The sequence below is a fragment of the Hypomesus transpacificus genome, chromosome 11, assembly GCF_021917145.1.
Source record: "Hypomesus transpacificus isolate Combined female chromosome 11, fHypTra1, whole genome shotgun sequence".
Lineage (NCBI taxonomy): Eukaryota > Metazoa > Chordata > Actinopteri > Osmeriformes > Osmeridae > Hypomesus > Hypomesus transpacificus.
The window spans coordinates 17,963,401-17,982,423 of record NC_061070.1 but is presented as its reverse complement, the minus strand read 5'-3'; the positions used below and the strand labels follow the sequence as shown (position 1 = coordinate 17,982,423).

The 19,023-nt window shown below is 49.3% G+C and overlaps 1 protein-coding gene across 5 annotated transcripts in view; it reads right to left on the bottom strand.

The window, feature by feature from the left end:
• Positions 1–58: 58 nt before the first annotated feature.
• Positions 59–19,023, bottom strand: part of cep170aa (centrosomal protein 170Aa) — a 31,373-nt gene continuing 12,408 nt past the window's right edge. The window contains exons 7-20 of one of the 5 annotated variants that reach the window (XM_047028752.1): positions 18,441–18,578; positions 14,004–14,474; positions 11,149–11,747; positions 9,579–9,791; positions 8,735–8,858; positions 6,768–8,339; positions 6,417–6,473; positions 4,796–5,081; positions 4,159–4,384; positions 3,486–3,677; positions 3,233–3,321; positions 3,013–3,106; positions 2,856–2,907; positions 59–2,725 (exon numbers count right to left, since the gene is read on the bottom strand). In XM_047028752.1, the coding sequence (XP_046884708.1) occupies positions 2,490–2,725; positions 2,856–2,907; positions 3,013–3,106; positions 3,233–3,321; positions 3,486–3,677; positions 4,159–4,384; positions 4,796–5,081; positions 6,417–6,473; positions 6,768–8,339; positions 8,735–8,858; positions 9,579–9,791; positions 11,149–11,747; positions 14,004–14,474; positions 18,441–18,578 (4,349 nt within the window). In that variant the 3' untranslated portion in view covers positions 59–2,489. The remainder of the gene's footprint in view (positions 2,726–2,855; positions 2,908–3,012; positions 3,107–3,232; positions 3,322–3,485; positions 3,678–4,158; positions 4,385–4,795; positions 5,082–6,416; positions 6,474–6,767; positions 8,340–8,734; positions 8,859–9,578; positions 9,792–11,148; positions 11,748–14,003; positions 14,475–18,440; positions 18,579–19,023) is intronic. The other 4 variants (XM_047028753.1, XM_047028754.1, XM_047028756.1 and 1 more) reach the window with 4 other exon arrangements.

Sequence of the window (19,023 nt, the reverse complement as noted above, 5' to 3'; positions counted from 1 at the left end):
AAAATCTAAAGTTATATTAAGTCATACGTTTCAAGTACGTATCTCGGGAAATTAAATTGCAAACATGACGCGCGGTATGTCATGTATTAAATATTTTATTCATAATTTGAGCAGTCGTTTTGAGCATTTTATTTCTCATTAGAGCCTTTCATTTATCTTTTGAGAATTTCATTTATCATTCAAATGTTAAGAAACTTGAAAAGATTGTGGTTAACTTCCATATAGGAGTCTATGGAGAGGTAGGGTACTCTTCTTTTCTAACAGATGAACAGTTCATCTTAAAAAGGGTTTAATACAATTGAGAATGTTTGTATTTTATTCATTAACGATGTAAAAGGCATGAATTTACAGTAACACAATAGACACAATAAAGACACAACACAGTACAAAATAAATAAAAGGGTGGTTCATACAAAACATGACAAAAAAATAGTAAAACGCTGATAGGATAATGTGTAAACATTTGAATAGTGTACCGAGCACTTTACTTTGTGATAATATAGGAATCAGGAGTTTGAAGAGCCGATGATGTAATCTACACCGTCAAGCCAGACTTGACATTACATGGTTCCGAAATTGTATTTTTGAACTCCAAAACCACAACACTGTACACAGTGAGATTTATTTGATCGTTTTTGTTATTTAACAGAAAAATTATAAAAAATAATAAACAATCCAATGTGCAAAATAATAATAATCTAACTAAACATTTTAAGATTTTCTTATCTTTGAAAAAATGCCATTACATTTAAAAACCGGCACTTAGTGACATAAGAAATTCTGTACATTGTATTGAACAGAAGAAAAACACAGCATGTGATGGACTTAATTTCACTATTGCTCAAATCTAAATACTAATAGACCACTTGTACTTTATTCCATTCTATGACACATTTCTGTAAATCGGAGTGGCTTTGAAAATGGTTAGTGTCTATGAAATATCTATAAATAAGTAGCAAATGCAATTTGGAAACCTTCTGTATGTCTACATTAGGCAAACACTACAAAAACTATACGAGTGCGTGTGAGGCTTATCCTTAGTATGGAAATGAAGAAACATTATTATTCCACAGCCAAGGCTGATAATGGCTCTTAATGATATTCAGAAGGACACAGACTCAAGTTTATGTTGTCTTCAATGCCCCCTATTATGCAACAATGCAGAGATAACAAAGCAGAGAGACTAGAAGAGCAGGCTACTAAGTGCTACAGTACATAGATCTGGATCAGTGTCCTAAATGTGAAAAAGAAACAGTTCAATTTACAGATTGATTAGTTTCATTTTACAAAGATACCATCATTACAGTGTTTCAAAAAAAAAAATCCATCTGTAAATCACATGACGTTGTGTGTCATGTTGTCAAGGGAACAACTACTGACACAGGAAGTACTGAATTAGAGCCATATCGAAATTAGATTTTCAAAATTGCATATTGTTGAAGCAATTATTTATTTTCTGTGAGCTATTTAGCAAAAGCTGACTTCAAAGACTTTAGAGAAATATTTGCACTTGACAGGAACTAGTAGAAAACATCAAAAACAAGTTTCCATTCAAAATACATTTAAAAATGTATGCAGTAATTCACTTGGGGAAACTTTTAAAAACAGACATATGCTACTATTAGCTTTGGTAGATTGTTTGATTAACTACTGAAGGATAAGGACATACTTTGTTCCCGAATGCCACTGACATCTGGCACTTGTAAATAAACGAAGTACGTTTACTGTGGAGAACCCAAACTTTTTCACTATCAATCTCTTGGTACTGAGACGAAATGCTACTTTTTTTCTTAAACACACAAGTAGTCCATGTTCTCTTGATAAAACAGTTGGAAAATATTTTAAAAAGAAGCATGGGGAGGCACTGGAGAAGTCAGTTTGCCTGGGATTTGTAGTTTGTTTGCAGTGCACACTGTAGTTCAATCTGCAGACGGGTGATGAACAAACTACAAGATGTACGGTCTCAGTGTGACCAAATGTTTACCCAGAGAATCAACCAATTACACATCTGTATAATGTAGAGACTCGCTCCACGCCTGGGTCATGCAAATTCAAAACCTGACTATGGAGGACACCCTGCTGTTAAGGTGACTGCCATCCCAAAGTGTCTATGGTGATTCAGTAATGTGAGGTGCTGTCCTTGTTCCATGGTAACAGGAGAAAACTGTGACTCGCTTTAAGGCTTGTCCTGTTTAGGGTCCTCACACATACTGTCCGATTTAGGTTAGTGAGGCAAAGGAGATACATACATAGAGATACATACACTGGGGTTCATACACCCATTCAATACAACAGAGTCAGATTACTCTTTTTTTTTTTGAGGCAGATATCCCTCGATGAATTCTCAGGGATCCTGGGCTCAGTTCTTGACGGTGTCTCTATAAATGATTCCCTGTGCCACAGTCTGTTAGACATAATCCAGCCTACTCTCCATCTGAACGTTTCCACAACGTTACACGTCGGTGAAAGGTGGTCTCACTGGTCCATTCTCACTTCTGGGTGATGGCATTCTCTTCTCCGTTGGGATGGACGCGACTGAAGACTCCGCCCAGGTCTCGGTCTGTCTCCACTGGTGGGACGGAGGGGGAGTGGCCCTTGGCGGAGCCCTCTATGGGTGCCTGGGGTCCAGGGTTGGTGTTGAGCTTGGTCGGCGTGGTGGGACTGGTCAGGCCGAGACTTGTCAGGGCATCCAGAGTACCATCAGGATCCACCATGACGTTTATCACTGCAGAAGGAAACACAAGTCAACTGTTGTACCGACAGTCAACAGACTGCATCATTACCAGACCACCTGCATGAAGTGCAATACAGGCCTGCCCTGTCTCTTCCTAGTCATGATCCTAATCGTGTCTCACCTTGAAGCTGTTTCTCCACCCTCTTCAGCTCCAGCAGGATGGAGGAGATCTCCTGAGGAAGAACCATAGGGACAGGAGTCACACCACAGCTTCATTTGGGATTCTTGTCACGGAAAATGAAGGAAATATAAAGAGCTGAAGCTTTCTTCACTCTTACCTTATTGGAGGTTTTCAGAAGCGGCATGTCACTTTCGGATCTGAGTTTGCTCTCGATCTCATCCCAGTTTCGGTCCTTATCTTTAAACAAAATCCTGGAGAACCAAGGGGAGGAAAGCCTCAATGACTCAACTCCTATCGACTTTATATATCATACAACACACAAACCAAAGTCATTTCCCGTGAATGTTATTGACTCCATATGGGAGATGGACTGGTACCTTATTTTTCCTGCGGTTTTGTCGACAGACTGTCTGATCTTGGATGACAGCTGTGACACAGAGGTGATCAACAGACTGTCCAACACCGCCTGAGAAAAGACAAAATTTTAAGAAATACGACAGAAACATAACAACAACAAAACAAAAACCTAGAATACATAACAAAAAACTATTTTTGTAAATAATTCTGTCCGTCATCCTTCGCCCACTCTCCTCCTCTTTCATATTTCTCCTTTTCCCTTTCTTTTTGTACCTTCTTCTGACCCTCCCCATCTCTCACCTCCTCCCGGTTCCAGGTGCGCCGGCGGAGGACGCGGGGGTCCAGGGTGTCGGGGGCGCGGGGGCGCAGTTCCACGGGGCGCCCGTTGATCTCGGGGGGCTTCGCCTGGATGACGGGCGGGATCTTCCGGAAGGTCAGGCTCTCGTCAAACACACGCTCCACCAGCTGAACCAGGGTAACGGACGGTGCAGGAGAGAGAGAGTTTTAGGAGGGCTTGGCTGTGATAGAATTGAAGAATATTTACTAAGGATTGATGTGATAATGTCAGTTAAAAGTTCAAACATATAAAAGTTAGTATTTGTTAGTTGGATGTGAGAAAGGGGAGGAGATGGAGGAGAGCAAAGCAGCACAGCACTGTAGCTCCACTGTAAAACTTGTAGAGACCAAATACCTAAACCGGTATTTACTGCCTACTTGAAATGTCTACAGGAATATCCTCTTTGTCTAATGTGCTTTTCCATATTCATTATGTTTCAGCGTGTCTTAGTCCCTGACACCTAGATGGTAGATAACGACAATATGTTATGGATTATACCTCTCACAGCGAAAGCCAAAGTAGGACGGCGGCACAAGCCCAAGCAGCGAGGCACGACGGGGGAGGGGAGTGGAAGGGAGGGGGAGAAGAAAGAAAGAATACTTCCGGCACCTTTCGCATGCTCTCCTGCACGTCCAGATGTGCACGCCTGCCTACCTCTTCACGGGTGTCGATGGCGGAGCCGGGCGTGGTGGCGGCGGTGCTGGCGGTGGTGCTGGGCGCCGTGCCGGAGGAGCTGACCGAGTCGATTTCGCCAGCCACGTCGTGGATCTCTCGTGCCAGGATGGCCAGATCCTTGGCCAGGTCTTGGCTGATTCTGCGCACACAGGGAAATAACCTATGACCCATCAGACAGAGCTATGGAAAACCGAGGCACTGATAAACAGTACAAGACAATGAACAAACTCTTAACTGTAAATAGATGAATATATAGGCTTCTAGATATCAATACACCATGAATATACAGGGTTTCCTGCAGCACTTTACAGTTAAGGCAGCCGCCTAAGCAACACACGCCTGCCGCCTTAATTACTTAGTCAAAAAATAACTATATCCGCCGTTGTCCTGTTTCCTCCCATTCCAAACCGTGACCAATGCCAGTCACCCTACCACCTTAACTAACCAATTTTCTGTGAGAAACCCTGATATAGGTATCAAGGTGGGTGTAGTTCACTGTGTGAATGAAGGATTATTGTTGCCTGTATTTAAATGTATGAGTATATGTGTGTGTCTCAGAGTAGATAAGTACCTGGCGATCTCTTCGCTGTGGGCCGTCCAGTCTCGGATGTATTCATCCTGCTCCCGCATCCTGTGTTTGAGGACCACGCCCCCAGGGCCGAGGGCGGGGCCGAGGGCGGAGCTGGGGGCGGAGCCTGACACTGGGCTGGGGGTGGCGCCGGGCAAACGGGGGCTTCGGAGGATATGGGAGGGCCTCAGGTGGGGGCGGCCATGTTTGGACAAGTTCCTGTTTGAGCCAAACTCTTCCTCAGAGGTGGAGCCGTACTCAGGAGGCAACCGGCGCCACCTGTTGGACGCTGGTAGAAGACGGGGTGGGAAGGAAGGAAGAGATTTTTTTAATCCAAGTTAAATCAAAGGGGTATTCAGTGTTATTTATGTGTTACCATTTGGTACCGTTTGGTCCAAAAGTGTATGAAATTGTACCTGTCCAAAAACAGCCCCTTTGACCCATGCCACAATGTAAGTGTGAAAGAAGTACATAGCTAGAGGGTAGAACTCATTAAGTGGAGAAAATGTTAAGATTGTTTTAAATCTTTCTGAAAACCTACAGAGCTATTCTAGTGCAGTGGTGAGGGGCTGTGTTTGTGCAGGACCATCGTTTTGTTACAGTATTTCAGTAGTGAAAGTATGTGTGAAGTATTTCAAAGGATGTGAAACTTCAATCGCATGGAGGTCATGTTGAAGGAAAGGTTACTATGGAAATCTGAGAAGCTGATATCATCTGTCGCCATTTGGAGAAAGGAAAATGTAAGCTTTGCTAAAATAGCAACTGAACACGACAGTTATGAAAGCCAAGCTGTTAATAAGATTTCCATCACTGCACACCCAATCAGAGCACACCACACAACGCCCCCTCCCCAACCAGAGCTGGGTTTCACACAGGGGGGTGTCCATCGCTTGAGCTCCAAAACCTGGGTTGTCACAACAAGCGCACCTTACCAAATGCACCCTACCCATGGAGGATGACTTTGCAGTTCTTCAAATGAAGCCGAAGCTATTGTCGTTACACAGTGATGACATCATGCTCTTTCTGGTAAGTACACACACTGGATTAACTAAATCCAACAGCAGGTTTTGAAGTGGAAATCAATTGATCTGCCAGCCAAACATGGGATTTAGTCCAACACATGGTTCACAAAACTGCAATGCTATGTGAATGTCCACAGCTCTCCACTAGGTGGCGTACTCTCCTGTTAGTTCAGTTACACTCAACTGGACCAGCTCCTTCTCTCTCTGGCTCTGTGGTCTTGAAATAACTGCAAGATCATTCCAGGCTTGATCAACTGACTCTGGTTTTAAGAGGATGAGTTAGGCTTCTGTTTTGGAAGCAGATAGCAGAGTAGAGCATTCCAGTCATCACTGCAGTGCTGGGATTGGGGGGGGGGGACACACACACATGATACTACACACTGCAACGCACACCAGAGCAGTCTCAAAATACTACTCATTCGTCATTCAGTTATTTCATGTGTGCTTGATTTAGTCTGCCTGGTGATTGTTCTGGCAGAAATTCGGTGATATTGAACTTCTACTGAACCAGCAAACGTTAAATCAAACAAAGCAACGTGGGGAAATGAGTAGCATTTTGCGCGCACACGCACACACACACAGAGCTCTCTGTGGTACAGTACCCATCAGCTCCTCCTGCTCCTCTGTAGTGCCACCCTCAGGCTCAGATTGAGAGCTTTCTGGACAGTGAGAACGATTTGACATTCATCACCACACACTTATCACAACACGACTCAGGGGAAACACACGAGAAACCAAACACAGATGATTACACCGATTACAACACCGACAGGGATAATCAAGGACATCAAGACAAGGACCAGAGATTCCTGGCATAGTAAGCATAGTCAGGGTGGGAAATTTTACTTTTTTTTTACACAGCATAATTAAGCGATTCAAAAAGCTTTGTGAACCCATGTATAAAAGGTATGTTTTAGAGGTCATATCATGACGAATGTGTGTCATGTCCTCACCTGAGGGCAAGCCGTAGGCAGAGGTCGTGACCTTGGCCTTGGTATCGGTCAGCTTGGACACGCTGTTGGCTCTCATGCGAGGCGCCATCTTGCTGTCAGTGGGCGTGGTGGGCCTGAGGCCCAGACGCAGGGCGGTCTCAGCAGACAGCCGGCCGGAGACGGAGCTCCGTGCCACGGTGCATTCAGAGTCACTGCGGGCGGAGATGGACCCCAGCCGGGTCCTCCTGGGCTGGGCCAGCATGTCCAGACGAGACGGGCCCTTGCGACCGGACGGCGGCTTGGAGGTGGAGCTGGTGGTGGACACCTCCGACGCCACGGACACCCGGTCCGCGTCGGCCAGGTCTGTGTCCGAGGTGTCCCCCAGTCGGGCCCGGCGGAGCAGGGAGGCCCTGGTGGGCCTGGGCTGAGGCAGGGAGGCCTGTTTTCCAATGGACGAGGCCGTGGCAGCATGGAGGGTTTTACTGGGCTTGGTGTAGCTGCTGGAGGTCTTGCTGACTCGCCCGCCGGACTCCATCTTGGAATGCAGCAGGTCATCCGTGGAGGTGAGCGAGCCCCGGCCGTACGAGCGCCCCGGCCCAGAGTAGCTCTCCTGGTCTGAGGAGAGGATGTCTGAGATGGGGAAAGATGTCTGGTCGTCGTCTGTGAGGTCCAGGGACGGCTGGCGCCCGCGAGTGGACGACCCCGGCTGGACAGGCCTCCGGGCATCGGCCCGACCGGCATCCGGCCTGGTCTTGGTCTTCCTCTCCAGGCGTTCTCGAGCGCTGGCGCTGGGGGTGGTGGTCTTGGCGCTCATGCTGCTCTTCTCCCTGTGCAGGCTGCTGAGAGAGCGTCTCTTCTGGGCGGCAGCCTTCCTGTCCGCCTCTACGACCACCTGGCTGGCCGTGCTGGCCGTGTCCACGTCCGACTCCGGGGAGATGGAGCCGGGACGCTGGCCGGAGGCGCTCTTCTTCTCGTCCCTCAGCTTGGCCTCCAGGAAGGCCATGACGGCCTCCGTGTCCTTCAGCAGGGTCGCCGTGTCCATGCTGCCCACCGAGTCGCTCCTCTCGCGCCCCAGGCCCGGGCCCCCGGCCCCGCCCGCCTGCCTGATGCGGGGGAGGTGCTCCGCGGGGACGACGCCGCTGGGCTTGTCGATGGTGAAGCTCCCCTGGCGGACCAGGGGCTTGCCTGACTTATCGTCTGACCTCTGGCCCCTGTCCTCTGACCTCTGGCCCCTGTCCTCTGACCTCTTCCTGCGGCCCTCCTCTCTCTTCTCTGAGCTGCCAGACGGCCTCAGCGGAGGCTTGGAGGAGGCCGGTGGCCAGGCCGAGCCAAGGCTTTGCCTAGCGGTCATCTCCCCTCCTCCGGCCTCTACAGGGGTGAGGCTCCAGCCGTCTCCTCTGTGCTCCAGCTGGCCCTCCTTCTCCTGGGGCTCCGTGTCTTGCTTCTCCCCGATATCAGAGCGCAGGCCCGGGGCTGGGGCCAGGGGCGCTCTGGTGCGGGGGTCTTCCAGGGGGAGCTGGGGGAGGGTTCTGCGTTTGCGCTCGGTAAGACTGGAGGTGATGGAGCTGGTGCTTCTGATGAAGGCATCAGCTTCTGGAAGGCAGATTTGGTATAAGGTACATTCCACCAATGCTCAAAGCAATCTTACATTAATATAAATAGCTTATTGGCGATCATCTTTGTAATGACTTATGTTTGTTTCATTCCCATACAAAACACAATACACATTATTGTTTGGACTATCACACACACTTGCACTTTGTGTAATCTGCTTGACTTCTACATAATCAGTATATTATGTATCTGTATGTCTCTAAATAATATGTACACTGTCTGTACTGTTGTCTGCATTGCATGAGAGGCACCAACGACCGGGACCAAGTTCCTGGAGGTGAACATACTTCCTGGAGGTGAACATACTTCCTGGAGGTGAACATACTTGTCCAGTGAATGAGATGTGAGTGTGATCTGAGGAGGCAGCAGTGTACCTCTCTCCTGATGGAGGAAGGCAGGGGGCTCCGCCCCCGAGCCCTCGGGGTCCGTCCTCGTGTGATTGGCCGCTAGACTGGCCCACTGAGAGACCCAGCGGTCACCTGACTCGCTGGCCACGCCCTGCAAGGAGGGAGGGGGGGGGGGGGGGTGAGGGGACAGATCACAACCTAGTTAGCATTATTTCTAGCATATACAATTTTCCGTATTCAATCACTTGATAGTCTGTTCACTATTTTGACTCTATGTGTGGAAATCAGAACCACATGCATTCCCAAGAGGGAAAATGGTATACTTAAATCAAATTCAGATGTATTAAATGAGAGCTTAATACGTTTCCATGACGTTCATCTTTTTTCACACACTGAAATTATGCTTAAAATGTACTGATTTTGTACATCCACATGCTTACTGACAACGAATGAGAATGTTTGTACTTAAGTATGAACACAAGTAAAACAGTTGACATACATCGAGCTGTCTATTTGTTCAGTAGGGTGTGTGACCAGTAACAGCACTAGGAAGCTAAGCTATGCTGCTTCCTCAGTGTCCTGCTAGCCCAGCCTGCTCTCCACTGACTAGGCTGATCAGACGAGAGACTGACCTACTTCATAGGGAGATAAGGAACTGTACTCTCTTTCCCCAAGGCAGCTTGACGTGACAAGAGGGAGGAGGCTGTGTAGTCTACAGCGGTGTCTCTCTCTTCTTCTCTTCTCTCTCCCCCCCCCCCCCCCTTTGCGCATCTATGTCTCTCAATAAAATGTAGTTCAAACAGAGATAATCCCACAGTGGTTTAACCGTCAACAAATATTCTCGTATCCAGAGACGAGCGTTCCTCCGTACCTCAGCTGGAAGGCAGCTTGGCTTGGCCGTCTCTCTAGCCTCTGGTGGCTTGACCGTTTCTCCAGCCTCTGGAGGCTTGACCGTCTCTCCAGCCTCTGGAGGCTTGACCGTCTCTCCAGCCTCTGGGGGTTTGGCAGAGTCCTGCTGCTTGTCCGCGGGTCTCGGCGTTGGAGAGTCCTGGTTCTGGCTCTGGTTCTGGTCCACCCCAAACACCTGAGCACAAACACAGCAGCACATCCCTGAGAGAGGCGCCCTGGACGGCCTTGCACAGCGCTCTGCATGCTGGTGCACACCCCCTCTGCATGCTGGTGCACACCCCCTCTGCTTCGTCTGACGAATTCACACGTCCATGCGTTAGATTGTGAAGAAAAAAATCTTTGAATAATAACGTGTTTATTTTTTCCCCCATCCTCGTTCCCGTCCTCTGCTTAATAAACTCGTACCCACACAGGGATAAAAGAAGTGTTCTATACTTGATGTAGTCACACAAGACCAGCGCCATGGCAACAGAGAGAGGGGGGAAAACACACTTAAAGACCATGCAAGGAAAAAAACCGACAGCGAGCCACGAAGTAGTCTGCTTATTAGCGTGTCACTTAATTATAGGAATCACCATAATCGCACCTCAGGTTCAGAGAGAGCTGATGCTAAATAAAACCAGTAAATAAGTAATACCCACTCTCTATTCCACAGCTCTCAAATACTATCTTTTAATCCCCTGTAAAATGTTTATTGGAGAGTTTATCTTAAAGAGTTTATTTCTGGAAATCTGAGAATCCCTTCTCAACAATATAAGCCTTATTCCACAACAAGCCTTGAAATGTTGTCATAAAAATGTATTCATGTACCCCGTCTAAAGGCTAACCTGCTGCTGGCACCATTAGGAGACAGTGGTTAGAATCCCCCCGGGGCATAACTGAACAATGGGCAGAGCTTGTCTCAGAAGGCCATTAACAAGCCATTAGCTTTCAATAGAGGATCTTAGCGGTCAGAGAATCACAGAAGAGAATCAACAGTTACTGTCAGAGAGGGGGAGCAGGGGAGATTCCCACCAGAAACCTGCCCTCAGGAGAGAGATTCCAGCTCTCATCTCTTCGTTCAGGTTGAATCTAGTTAGGATAAAATGATGTTGGTGCACCCAAGGAGCAGAAAACGACTTCACTCCAGACGCCCTGTGTTTGTTAATGAAGACCACAGATCAAACTGGAAGGCTTGGAGAACAGGAAGTGACATGAATAGTGTTGACAGGTTATTGCAGACAGTCCTCAAAAGCTCCGCTGGCTTGGAGAAGGTTGTCAACGATGCCAGTGTGCTGCCCACAGTGCCTGTCTGCCTGCCTGCTAACTTGACCCGGGTCAAGACACTCAATTAACCTACATACAAGAGATGCCTCATCTTACAAATGTCTCAGATGCAGATACATCTAGACTGTTCCTCATGTCACTGGTATTCCTGCTTCTATGTGGTAGAGTGCAAAGGCAATTGCAGCTTTGAATGTTAAGCATAAAGAATTATCAGTACACTAAGGTCACCCGTCAGACTCACCCTCAGCGTAGCGCCCCTCTCCTACCTTGTCTATCATGCGCCTGGCCTCCTCCTCCTCCGGGTTGCGGTTCTCCAGTTCGATGGTGTACGTCCCCTTGTCGCTCTGGTCGTCCTCCAGCTCCTTGTCCCTGTCCTCGGGCCCCCTGGCCGTGTCCTCGCTGGGGCTGGTGGTGTGGTGCCCCGTGCTGGCCGAGCTGCGGCCCAGGCTGGGGTCTTCAGACCTCTGCTTCAGCAGCACGCGCGCCGCCGTGGGCGCCCCTGCAACGATGGCCGCCGATATCGTCACGCCGCCCCTGGTACAGTCCGCGGTCGCCGTGGTGCCGGCGGTCTTGGGGTGAGAGGGGGGCGTGGGGCAGAGTCCCTCCCCGGTCACGCCCCCTAGCAACGGGGCAGTCTGGGAGAAGGAGTAGGAGCGTCGCTTGCGAGTGTTCTCCTCGTCGTAGAACTCGATCATGAAGGCCGTCCTGCTGCTGCTGCTGCTGCTGCCGCGGGGGGGGCAGGCGGCCCCTCCGGCCTGGCCGTGCGCTGCCCTCAGGCGCTCCTCCAGAGCCAGGCGGCGGTTGCCGAAGCGCAGGCCCGGACCGTTCTCCGAGTCGCTCTGGGTGCCGTCCTCATGCTTGCTGCCTGGACGGACAGAGAGAGGTGGACAGAGCCATTAATCGGAGGCTGGACGGTTAGCCCCAACGCCACCGTCACCTAACCCTAACCGTAGACGAAACTGGAAACAAACTATCTTTTAGTGTTGAATCTGATTCCAAGTCAATGCATAACCAGGTAGAAGCACATCCCGTAGCGTAGTCCCTATAGTCCTGTCTGCTGGTAGGGTAGGCAGTGTGTAACAACACTAGAAAACATGCCACCCACATCCAGACTAGCCCTGCCCCCTCTGTGGGCAGGACGCGAGGGGAGGGCACTGGGTCTGGAAGGCAGACAGGGAGGGAGGCGGGAACAAGCAGAGGGAGAGCGGGGGGGGGGGGGGGGGGGGGGGGGGTTTGTGTTGGAGCGGTGGGGGAGGGGGGACTCAGGAAGTAGCATGCTGCCAGAACTGACAGCGTGGGGCTTGAGAGGCAGGAACCAGCACTCTGCTCCAGACAGAGGTCTTTCATGCTGCCTGGAGCAGACAAAGGAGCCGTTGGGATCCTCCCAGAGCTGGCCCTGGGCAGGCAGCGCCGGCCCCGCCGGCCCCACATGAGTCAGACTGCTCTCCCGCCCCTCCTGCATCACACACCAACACACACACACACTCACACTCACACACACACTCACACACCCACACATAAACGTCTAGGCTTACATCACATGTAAACATGAACAACTTACTAACCTTACACAACAAAGTAGGGTATTACAAACATTTTAGATCTCACGGAATAAAGATTTTAAAAAGCAATACCTATTCTATTTATCTGAGTAAAGACAGTCAAGCTATCAAAAGATACAATCTTACAATATCCAGATACCTAGACACTATTATCCCTGGACTGGTGCCACATCAGAAGATGCCAGACCCACCTGAGGGCAGGAATATTAAACGTTTCTCTCTCTGGGTTTATCGGTTTATCATCATCCCATCCTCACTCACAGCCCTGAGAGTGTCTTCCACACACACACACACACACACACACAGCACCATCACACGCACACCTCAGACACACACCTACATTCTCGCACATACATGCCTTCACACACACACATGCACTTCTCATTACAAGTTACATGCCAAGTTACATGCCTCAATACCAGTTACATGACACCACACACGCATATCTCAAAAACACTGATCCTGATCGAATATCAATGAGTATAGCAACCCCAACCTTCAGCACTCTCTCTCTCTCTCCCTCGACTACATCAGAACTCTCCAGTCTGCTATTTCTAGCATCCAGCTCCAGACCAGAAGCTCCTAACAGAGCAGCCACACCTAGAACTGGAACCACTGCATTGTCCACCACCAGCAAACGCTCTGCAGCCCTCGATCCAGCTTCCTCCAGTCAGCCAGGACTCTGACTTCACCTTCCCAGCACAAGCACAAGCCTCGTAAATCTTTATTCATATCGGCCCCTGTGTGACAGCCCCACCCCCCACCATCATAAATTAGCACCCATTTAATTATCTAAACTCCTGCCCGCCATTTCTGCCAGCGCCGCACCCTGAGACTGAACAAGCCTACTCAGCGTTTTCAGCAAGCAGGTAGGGAAAGCACAAAGCAGAGAGACAGAGAAAGAGAGAAAGAGAGAGAGAGAGAGAGAGAGAGAGAGAGAGAGAGAGAGAGAGAGAGAGAGAGAAAACGAGAGAGAACAACAGAGAGAACAAGAGAGAGAACAAGAGAGAGAGAGAGGCAATGCAATCAGTCCTACCCCAAACAGGCCCCAACGACGAAGATGTTGAGATAGGGAGAAAGTGTCTAATCTTTCAAATAAAGGTGTACAAATGAGTCATGGAGCTGGAAGTGGATGTGGTTCTGCTTCCCTGCCGCGACACCATGGATGAGTGTGTTTTGAGACTTCCTCTCCTACGTTCACTAGCTCGCTAACTAGCGACAGTAGACTGCTGTGCTATCCCATGCTAAGCCCCGTCAGTGTCTGTCAGATCGCCTGGAGACGGACGGGATTTAACTCTGCTGTGAGCTAATCCCCAGGAGAAGCCAAATACTGCAGAATATATTCTGTATTAAGAAAAAATGATGCCTGGTTGGGCTTAGCAGCGGTTTGCCGCAGAGCTGAAGGAGGGAGCTAAACACCTGATAGCGTTTCCATTCACCACAGAGCGAGAGAGAGAGAGAGAGAGAGAGAGAGAGAGAGAGAGAGAGAGAGAGAGAGAGAGGGGTCTTAGCGGAGATGAGAAAGAAAGCGGAGATGACGAGAGGGAGGGATCCTGCACCTTTCAGCCGCTTCAGGTGAACCGGAACATCACTCTTGATGCTCTTGCTGTCGTCCTCCGCTGATTCTCGCCGCACCAGCGTGGGGTCGTTGTGAGCCAGCCAATCGGCAACCTTGCTTTCCGACGCCATCATGGCGGCCTGCAGGGTGCTCATCTCCCGCCCTCCTGGCTGTCCCGCTTTCTTGGACCGCGGCCGGTGGTCGGGGGTGAACTTTGACACGTGGTCCTTGATGGTGACCTTGCCCGGGGACGTGCTGTCAAACTCAATTGTGAAGGAGGCGTGGCCCTGGGCTGCAGCGCCGGCACCGGAGGCGGTGCTTGTGTTGAGGTTGGCCACGCCCTCCGTGTCTTTGGTGGGAATCTCGTGGATCCCGTTCTCTGCCATCTGGCCTTCCTTGGTGGGGATCTCAAAGTAGCTCGGCTCCTGTGCGTCCTCCCTGGCTCTGTCACCCCTCCCGGCCTCTCTGCTGTCTGAAGGAGGAGAGAGGGAGGAGAAATGTGGAGTACAATCATTATTAACAAAACAAATACTTCCAAGATAAATCCTAATTTGTTGAAATGTATCCAAGTGTTGAATTGTTGAAAACAACAACAAAACCTATAAGCAGTAGACAAACTAAACAAGAGGTGAGAGGTCACACAGTCACCAATCAGCTGTGTCTGTTTCCAGGAGCTTAGGAGAGGAAGCCGGCCTTCAGAACGAGAGAGGCCAGCCTGCATGTGGCTCCAACACTGCCATCTGTGTCACTCAGACTGGGGGACCGGCCAGTGAAAACCCTCTGGGCTACTCACTAAGAAACGATCTGGGCTACTCATTCACTCATTGGCTCTTATTAAGTGCCAGCTCTCAATGTTCTGTGATGGATGAGTTGGTTGGAATTAAGTGACCATCTGTTTTATACTAATGGACAAAGTGATTAGCTGAGTTATCTACCAAAACCAGACTGCTGGATCTACGGATGCATGGAGAATCTAGAGGTAGATGCTAATGTTAGGTGTAAAAAAGATAACCTAACTTTGAAGTTGAAGATAACCTAACTTTTAAGTTGAAGACAACCTAACTAAGGTTGTTTACTGGTAAACATACTGGATCCAGTATATAATTTGTCATACTTCTCTAAGCTACAACAGTATAGTCTATGGACTATCGAACTTTGTTTTTAAAACAAACCAACACATTCTGAGAGAGAAAAAATCCCAGTGATGTCACACTCATGAGACACCCCAGTTATAACCGTATGGTGCTGGGCAGATGTAGTTGTAACACTAAACACACACATTAAGAACTCCCCACTACAGGACAGGGAAGACACTGAACTAGACTGGCACCAACCACACATATACACCATTACATATTAATGTCAGCCCCCTCTTTCGCACATTGACAAGACCCCTCGCAACCTGTGCAGCACTAACCACACCGACCTGCACTGAAATCCTTCAAGAGAAAACACAGCTTCTCCCACCTATTAGGCTTTCTTGACTGAACATCAGAGACAACATCCACAGGTAGCCAAATGAGAAAGTGTAAGTTCAGACAGAAACTGTAGCAAAAAAAAAAAAAAAAGGCCTGACTCTCAACAACGCCTTTTAAAATGACCGAGTGGGAAAAGTAAAAGGAACACAGTAGCATACTTACTTCAGACCCGCTAGCTTATGTGTGTTCCTGAGAGGAGAAAGCGGTTTGCTTGAGCGCTGAGAGAGAAGGAGCTGCTGCAGTGGCGTAACCTAATAACCCTCCGTGACAATACAGAGGGGGGGCGGGGAGCTGCCACAACAGAGGCTATTCACAGACCGTTTCTTTACTACCTCTTTCTCTCTCTCTCTCCCTTTCACTTCCCTTCTCCAGTTAGCTCTCTGCCATTGCAAGAGAAGACATGCACTTTTTTTTGTACTGCATATGAAAGAAATACATTTGTGAGAGATCTATTTTGAGATCGTAAGATGTTGAATCAGAAAGAAACAACAGTCTCGAAACAGAACTGATTCGGTTGATTCGGATTTAGGTTGGTTAGAAAGAGTCCCGTCTATTTTGTAAAAGATCAATGAAAACCTCAATCACTCATTGTATAACATCTCCTACCTCTCCTAGCTTTTTGTTAAAACATTTTTTTTTAAACGTGTCTGTAGCCAAGTGAAGGCTGTGGATTGCTAGACTGAGTGTATGGGCTGGTGAAAGGCTCTGTGAGGGAGAGAGGCTGGGACAGTTGGTGAGGAAGTCTGGATATGGTGCCTCGTTTATAACAGAGGAGCTGCTGTCCTAAGGAACTTCACTTAACTGGCTGGTGGGGCACTTAAGTACCCTCAAATCTCTGCTGCTTGACAAAGAGCAGAGACAACAGTTTCTTTAAAATCGGATCCCCCCCAAAGGAGAATGTTACAGTGCACTGTAAAAGCCTTTTGTAAACTTATGGCTTGTTATTTTCACTTGTACGGTATCATACGAGTATCACAACAGTACAACACTACTCTAGTTGGACTAAAATCACATTACACAGCATGACTATGCATTCCTTCGGGTGATGAAGTCAAGCAAAGACGCAATCAAAATCAAACGGCCTTACTGAATTCCATGACGGACGTAACCGCTCCCATCTGTGATGTTTGAAAAGACGTTCTTCAAGCTATTCAATAGTGCATCTCTGTCGAGGATGCACTCTGCTCCACACAGACGCTATTCTCTCTGTTCTCTGTCCAGCTGTGATGGTGGGGTTTGAGGACAGTGGTAGTCTGCTAGTCTGAACGCTGCTCCACCTCCTCCCTGACCCCTGCACCCATTGGGTGTCCTGCTGCGATGCAGTCTGGCCTAATCTCTAATCCTGTTACTTCTGTCCGGAGCAAGTTAATGGGATCCCAGCCTTGTGGTCCCAATGCACACACAGATGAACACACACACACACATATATGTGAATTTGAACACACAGACTCACCCACACCAGACACACGCACGCACGCATACACAAACACAAAGTCTGGCTGACCGAATGGCCATTACCCCCAGCACAAACAGACAAGATAAGCTGTGAGCATTAACATAAAACCATCCTTTCACTACTTATAGAAAGTATCCTGGTTTTTATATCACAGAACTTTACTCTCCTACCGCATCTTGATTAGCGTATGGCACACTTGACCTTATACACAAAGACAACACAAAATCAACACATCTTCCTGCTAATATATAGTTATTCTTGGGAAAAAATACAAATCTGTCTAGAGCCAAGCTGAATTTAATACAATCTACACTTAAATACCATTCCCATGACTACCATCTCCAGTCCTCCCATAGGGCTAGATCCCAGATCTCCAGTCCTCCCATAGGGCTAGATCCCAGATCTCCAGTCCTCCCATAGGGCTAACTCCCAGATCTCCAGTCCTCCCAGAGGGCTAACTCCCAGATCTCCAGTCCTCCCATAGGGCTAACTCCCAGATCTCCAGTCCTCCCATAGGGCTAACTCCCAGATCTCCAGTCCTCCCAGAGGGCTAGATCCCAGATCTCCAGTCCTCCCATAGGGCTAACTCCCAGATCTCCAGTCCTCCCAGAGGGCTAACTCCCAGATCTCCAGTCCTCCCATAGGGCTAACTCCCAGATCTCCAGTCCTCCCATAGGGCTAACTCCCAGATCTCCGGTCCTCCCAGAGGGCTAGATCCCAGATCTCCAGTCCTCCCAGAGGGCTAGATCCCAGATCTCCAGTCCTCCCATAGGGCTAACTACCAGATCTCCAGTGCTCCCAGAGGGCTAACTCCCAGATCTCCAGTCCTCCCAGAGGGCTAGATCCCAGATCTCCAGTCCTCCCAGAGGGCTAGATCCCAGATCTCCAGTCCTCCCATAGGGCTAACTCCAAGATCTCCAGTCCTCCCATAGGGCTAACTCCCAGATCTCCAGTCCTCCCAGAGGGCTAACTCCCAGATCTCCAGTCCTCCCAGAGGGCTAACTCCCAGATCTCCAGTCCTCCCAGAGGGCTAGATCCCAGATCTCCAGTCGTCCCATAGGGCTAGATCCCAGATCTCAAGTCGTCCCATAGGGCTAGATCCCAGATCTCCAGTCCTCCCATAGGGCTAACTCCCAGATCTCCAGTCCTCCCAGAGGGCTAACTCCCAGATCTCCAGTCCTTCCATAGGGCTAACTCCCAGATCTCCAGTCCTCCCATAGGGCTAACTCCCAGATCTCCAGTCCTCCCAGAGGGCTAACTCCCAGATCTCCAGTCCTCCCATAGGGCTAACTCCCAGATCTCCAGTCCTCCCATAGGGCTAACTCCCAGATCTCCGGTCCTCCCAGAGGGCTAGATCCCAGATCTCCAGTCCTCCCAGAGGGCTAGATCCCAGATCTCCAGTCCTCCCATAGGGCTAACTCCCAGATCTCCAGTGCTCCCAGAGGGCTAGCTCGCAGATCTCCAGTCCTCCCATAGGGCTAGCTCCTAGCGAGGATGTGCTCACCTGCCGTTGGGTTATCGTGCTTCTTGCTGGAGGTCTTGATCTCCTGTTTGAAGGAGTTCTCGTCGTCGGCGTCCCCGTCGCCCCACCAGGACGGCTGTCCGTACAGAGGGGTTCCTCTTTGAGAGGAGGCCATGTCCCCTGGAGGACACACAGACACAAGAGGGGGGGCTGGAATGACATCAAGTCACTCTGTGGTTTTGAGGTTACAGGTTTTTGGGCGGGGGGGTTTCGTGGACTGAATCCGTAAACCATTAAATGTATCGGGGACTTTCTGATGCATGTGTTGCAGTAGTATCATGCATAAATTCCTTTTTAAGATGTTATGAATCCTGATTGTGTGTGTGTGTGTGTGTGTGTGTAATTCCCCCCCCCCCCTTCATACTGGGGGCTCTGGATTGGTATTATCTGCACCACTGACCTACATACTCCAGCCAGCTGCAGGACCCAGCAGGCCAGGAGAGAGCCTGGCCTCTCTATGCCTGCTCCCTCCCCCCCCCCCCAATGCGTAAGATCACCTTCACACAGCCACGCTGTCAGACACACACTCGCCCAGTAAGCAGCACACACACACACATCCTCTTTC